The sequence below is a fragment of the Peromyscus eremicus genome, chromosome 2, assembly GCF_949786415.1.
Source record: "Peromyscus eremicus chromosome 2, PerEre_H2_v1, whole genome shotgun sequence".
Lineage (NCBI taxonomy): Eukaryota > Metazoa > Chordata > Mammalia > Rodentia > Cricetidae > Peromyscus > Peromyscus eremicus.
The window spans coordinates 144,547,715-144,553,939 of record NC_081417.1 but is presented as its reverse complement, the minus strand read 5'-3'; the positions used below and the strand labels follow the sequence as shown (position 1 = coordinate 144,553,939).

Here is a 6,225-nt window from a genome sequence, read left to right as displayed (position 1 = left end):
CCCGGATGCTAGACATACAAAGAACTGCCCCAGCCTTCCAGGTGCATGGGCCACCCCACTAGATTAGATGTGTTGTGAATACCTCCACCTGAAAAAACCTTGGGGCCCTCGGGAATGATCCCCGTTTAGGGGATATCTAGTAACCCAGGGTTGGACCTGCGTCCAGGTCTAAGACAGCTTGGAGGGAAAGACAGAGGATTATTTCACTCGCACCCTTTTAGACACTCGGAACTTTCAAAGCAAATTGTGTACCACCCTTACCGGCCTGCCCTCAGAGGGGGGCGAGCCTGGCCTTGGAGTTACCGTCTGGGCGGGTCCCCTGAATCTCCTGCCTCCTCCAAGCGCCCGCACTGCTAACCCAGGGTCTCTATGCCAAGTCCCCCCCACCCAAAACCCCGGGAGGCCGCGCCTGCAGTTCCCGTGCCGGTCGCAGGGGGCGCTGAGGAGCGAACCGGGGGCGGGGCGGCCGCGGACGGGGCCAACCCGAGCGAGCCCGCCCGCCCGCCCGCGCCGCGCGCGCCGCCGCTACCTCCGCTGCTCGGCCCGGTCCCGGAGCGGCGCGGCCGGCCCGCGGGGCGCGGAGCCGAGGCCCGCGGGGCGGCCGCATGAAGGACTGCGAGTACCAGCAGATCAGCCCCGGGGCCGCCCCGCCGCCCGCCTCCCCCGGGGCGCGTCGCCCCGGCCCCGCCGCGCCCCCCGCCCCGAGCCCCGGGCCCGCGCCCGGAGCACCGCGCTGGAGCGGCAGCGGCAGCGGCAGCGGCAGCGGGAGCCTGGGCCGCCGGCCGCGGCGTAAGTGGGAGGTGTTCCCGGGCCGCAACCGCTTCTACTGCGGCGGCCGCCTCATGCTGGCCGGCCACGGCGGCGTCTTCGCGCTCACGCTGCTGCTCATCCTCAGCACCACCGTCCTCTTCTTCTTCTTCGAGTGAGTTCCCCCCCATCCCCCCTGCGTGCGCTGTGGCCCCCGGCCGCCGCTCCTTCCCGGCCCGCATCCGTGTACCATCCGGCCTCCGCCCGCCCGGGACCCCCGCACCCCTCCTCGCCATCGGGACTTTGGGTGCCCGGCCCCGGTCACCGGCCTTTGCCGGGTCCCTCACGTCCGCCTGCCCTAGCCTTGGCCGGTTCTTGCCTATCCCAGGCTCATTCTGACCCCTCTAGGCGTCTTTTATACCTATCCTCAGACAACTAAGTTTTTGTGTCCCTTGGCTGTGGACACCTTGAATCTCCTAGGCGGCTTCTCAAGTCCCTCCAAGGTTCTGCAGGGTCCTGGCTCCCTCACACTGTCCCCCCAACTTCCGCTTTCCCTCAGTCATGCTCGCCCTAGGCCCCAAGGCATCCTTTCTAAAGCATCTCTGGGCCTCTCAGACTGGCCCTTCCCTCTCCAGCGCTTTCCTTAGTTTCTCCAAAGCTGCTTCCCGGTCCTCCCTTACCTTCCTAGAACCCCAGGTGTCTCTCCAACCGTGACCTGGGCTCTCTTTCCCCTCTGGACACTCCGGAGCATCCGTCGTCCATTCCCCTACCCAGACAGCTGCACCACTCTTTTTCGTGAAAGAGACCTTAGTACTTTCACATGACAGGTCTTAATTGCCCTTATGGGCTCTTGACCTTTTTTCTAGTGACCCAGGGCTGGCCTACACGGCCTCTCCATCACAGGACCGAAGGATGGAGGAGTGGCTGCTTATGGCTTTATCAGAGCCACTCATGCATCCAAAGTTCCTACCCCACCCTCGGCCTCTAGCTGGAACCACCAGCCATATGACATTTTGCACGCGCACACCCCACACACGCATGCACACCCACCGGTTAAGTCCCACCTTTACCTCCCACTTCTCTCTGTTCTTTGGGGTTGAGCCTAGTTAAGACCTCCGACTCGAGCCAGGGAACCTAGCCCAGATCCCAGCTCCACCTCCCACTAGTTGTGTGGCCTGGGGCAATCCCATCACCCTTCCACTCCCCACTTCCTCATCGACAGAATGGCTTTATTGAGATTAGTACCCAGTCATGCATGTGAGCTTTTAGCTTTTTTCAAATTTATTTATCATTTATTTATTCTTTTGCATGCAAGCTTTTAGCACTTGATGTTGGCAGCTATTAATTCTCTATTCGCCAAAAATCACTTCCTGGGGGCATGTGGTTTTCTGAAAGATCAGTTCTCAGGTCACTTTCCAGGACATGGATTATGTGTCTGCAACCGCAAGGTGAAGGCTTCCTTCTTTCCCACTGTCCCCCAGATGCTCTGCGTTTCATACTGGGTCAGGATGGGGAAAGGTTCAGAGTGGTTTACACGGAGAAGCGCTGGGCCCCCAGCTTGGCCCTTAGACGACCAAGTTTCATTTCCACCTTACTAATGCCTCTTGGGTGCTGCAGAAATGCTTTTTCCAGAGCCCTTGGGCCACTCTCCGTGGGTGCTCACGCCCAGGGTTATGGCCCAGGCAGGAGGAAGTAATATGGCTGTAGTTGCTCTGTGACCCTTCAGGGTAAGATTTGGATGCTTCAGAGCGTGAACTCCTGGACTTCTGATGAATGTCTTCGTGGTGGTCCTGAGTTGTTCCCAGCCTAGGAGGAAGGGAGAACAGACCAGTCAGTCAACTTGGCCTTCATCTCTTGTTCTCACTCTTGGGTGGTGACTTTGGGAGCAGGGTTGGGTTACATCCCACAGTCCTGCTGGGTGTTGGAGGCTTGGAGGACTCCAAAGAGGAGCCAGAGCGATGGACACGCTTTTAGTGAGGACAGGAATGGTAGAGGCGCTCACTCCTGATGCTCTGGGGAAGGTACGGGTGACTCTTGGGGGAGACCCTTCCTGCTGGTTTTGCTTCCCTGTTTGGTGGGTTGTGACACAGCTTCCCAGCAGGCAGGGCTGCCAGCTTCTACCCCACTTCCCATGTTACACAGCAGCCACAGCCCCTTGACACCAGATTCCAGGCTCCCTGGTTCTCCCTCTAGGTGAGAGCCAGAGTCTGATAATGGACGCTGCTCCCTCTTAGTCCTCCGGCTCAGTCCCCTTTGCCGAGTTAGCCTCTCAAGCTCATTGACCTGCTGCCTCAGGGCCTTTGCACTGTTTGGAGCACCCTCATGGTTCACTCATTTCTTTTCACTCTTTCCCCTTCTGCTAACACACACACACACACACACACACACACACACACACACACACACGCACGCACACACTTGTTTGGTCATTTTGTGCCTGTCTTTTCTGTGAGCATAGTAAATATCCACACTGCTGTATATTTGGTGTCTGGAGCCAGTGCACAGGAGGTTATGGTTGAAGGAATGAATGGACACATCACTTGCTGGGAGTCTTGAGATCCCGCTTGTAATTGGCATCCTGGCTGGGTGACCTTGAATCTAGCTGTGGAAATCAGAGCCTAGGACTTGGTGTTGGTGTCTCCCAAGGGCTCTACAAGTGCCAGTCTTTGTCCCCCAGGCTCGGCTTGTACATGAACTAGGTGAGCCGTCCACACTGACACTGAGAGTGGCTGGTTCTTTTGGAGGGTTAGACATGAAGAGATGTGTGAGCAGAGGGTGGCCCACTTGGAGCCCTTGGCTTTGGCAGGCTCTGGTCCTTAGGGGAAAGCCGCTGCAGGCTTCAGAAGCAGTGTTCACGTGCTCTGGCCCCGAGCCTCCCAACAGATGCGGTGCCCAAGCGGCAACCCTACCCATCACATCCTCTCTGGCTCCAGTGGAAAGGCAGCAGCTGGCTGCAGTTGGTCAGCATGAACTTCTCAGTCACGTGAACACTCCTGACCTGTGCTGTCCAGGTTATTTAAGCTTTCTCAACTTCCTCATGTGTGAAGTTTGGGGCATAAGGTTAGAGGGTCACCGTGAAGACTTGAGAAATGTGTGTAAAGTGCTCAGCAACGTATCTAGCACATGGTGACTGTTATGTATGTCAGGCATTTAATTGATTAGTTAATTTTGAAACAGAGTCTCACTGTGTAATCCTAGCTGGCCTTGAACTCACATAGACCCACCTGCCTGTGTCTCCGAGTGCTGACTGAGATTAAAGGCATGTGCCATTGTGCCCCCACAGAGTTAATGTTTTTAAGATAGTATTCCCTCTTTAGCCCAGATTGGCTTCAAATTCTCAGGATTCTCCTTTCTCAGCCTCTCAAATGCCATGATATTGGCATGTAGCATCATGTCTGGTTCGTACTTCAGATATCAATTTGATATTGCCATTATGACTATTGTTATTATTACTTTGTGTTACTGGGGACTGCTGGGGATTGAACTCAGGGCTTTGTGCATGGTAGCGTGTTCTACCACTGAGCTGTATCCCCAGCCTGTAGGTATTATTTATAATGACTTATTGACTAGGGCAGTATCTAGCATATAGTAAATCTTCAGAAGGCGTCAGGTGTTAGGACTGGAGACAGCAGAAAGGCAAAGTGCTTTCCTAGCATGTACAAGGCATTGAGTTTGGTCTATAGTACTGAAAAATAAAATATATGGTAGGTACTTTCTCTCCATGAGGGGTGCACCATTTATATGGTAGGTATTTCCTGAGGGATGCTGTCTGTGCCCACAGAGAAGCTTGTCACTTAGCAGGACAAAGGCAGGTAACATCCACACAAGCAGTGAACTTTTTTTAGGCGGGATCTTACTCTGTGGTCCTGGATGTCCTGGAACTCAATGTGTAGACCAAACTGGCCTCATTCAGAGAGAGCTGTCTGCTTCTGCCTTCAGAGTGCCGGGATTGAAGGGGTGCGCTGCCATACCTTAAATTAGTTAATTTTTGTTTGTTTTGAGACAGGGTTTATGTGTGTAGCCTGGCTGCTCACACTTCAGACCAGGCTGGCCTCGAACACACAGAAATCTGCCTGCCTCTGCCTCCTGAGCACGGGAATCAAAGGTGTGCATCACCACAGCCCGGCTTGTTTATTTTATGTCTTTGAGTGTTTTATCTGCATGTATATACGTGTACCATGTGGGGAGTTCAGAAGGGGGCATTGGAACCCCTGGAACTGGTATTAGGGATGGTTGTGAGCTATCACGTGGATGCTGGCGGCTGAACCTAGGTCCTCTGGAGGGAGGAGTAAGTGTTTATAACCACTAAGCCATCTCTAGTCCCCACAGCTAACATTTTTAATAAATGCTGTACAGAAAATAGTCTTGGGGGAGGACTGCTTTGTATGAACTATCGAGGAAGGTCCTCTGAGGAGGAAGAACATTCCAGAGGAAGTGAGCAGTAAGTGCAAAGGCCCTGAGGTAGGAAAGAGTCCCGGTTGTGTAGAGACTGCCGATGTGATGTCGGGTAGAGGGGTGAGGAGAGTTCTGTAGGCTGAGGCGGGAGAACCTCAGCAAATCTCAGGACAAGGCTGGCCTAGTAGGCCGATGGAGAGTCTGGATCCCATCTGAAGCCATCAGAGGGTCTCAGGCAGGGAACTGACAGATTGATTTACATTTGGCTTTGGAGTGGACAGCAGAGTGACAAAGAAGACAGGCCATAGCGCACCCCAGTAGGTCCACTTCATCCTGAAGCCATGCCCCCCACCATTACAGCCCTAAAATGGAAGTGGGAGCTTCAGGAGGCACGTGGAAGCTTGTGGTGGGCAGCCTGCCTGCTGGGAGGGAGGAGCATGGCATCCCACAAGCTGTTTCTGGAACCATCCTGGATCAGCCTGGAGTTAGTGTCAAGGGTGCAGGGGCAGGGACATGCTGCTTTCCTTAGCCCTCTCTTCCTCCTTCTGGGTATGGCTGCAGTATCATCTCCTTCAGGGATCTTTTTTTTGCAGCGTACATCACCATGTGTGACAGTCCCCTGTTTGTGGGGCTCTTTTCCCCAGTTGACCATAAGCCACACGGCAGAGAGACTCTTGTCATATTCATAGCCACTATTCCTGCTGTTTATTGAGACTGTTGCCTGGCACAAAAAAGAACTCAGTAATATTTGTGGAGCAGCTGGCTGAGTGAATGAATGAATGAATGAATGACATTGCAACATTGCCATGGATGGTCATCTCAAGTAGCAGCCCCCTTAATTGGCAATGGCTTCCTGAAGTTCTGTGTCTACTAAAAGGACTGAGAGCTGAGACTGCAGCTAAGTGCTGGGATAGGTCTGGAGGGTGATTAAAAGCACTAGCTGCTCTTCCAGAGGCCTCGGGTTCAATCCTAGCACCCACATGGTCACAACCATCTCTGACTACCATTCCAGGGCACCCAGTGTCTTCTTCTGGCCTCTTCAAGCACCAGGCATGTAAATGGTGCACAGACATGCATACAGGC

The 6,225-nt window shown here is 54.3% G+C and overlaps 1 protein-coding gene across 1 annotated transcript in view; it reads left to right on the top strand.

The window, feature by feature from the left end:
* The first annotated feature begins 605 nt into the window (after positions 1-605).
* The window catches only part of Zdhhc18 (zinc finger DHHC-type palmitoyltransferase 18), a 29,230-nt gene continuing 23,610 nt past the window's right edge, over positions 606-6,225 (top strand). Inside the window, exon 1 of the mRNA XM_059255129.1 lies at positions 606-922. Within this exon, the coding sequence (XP_059111112.1) occupies positions 606-922 (317 nt within the window). The remainder of the gene's footprint in view (positions 923-6,225) is intronic.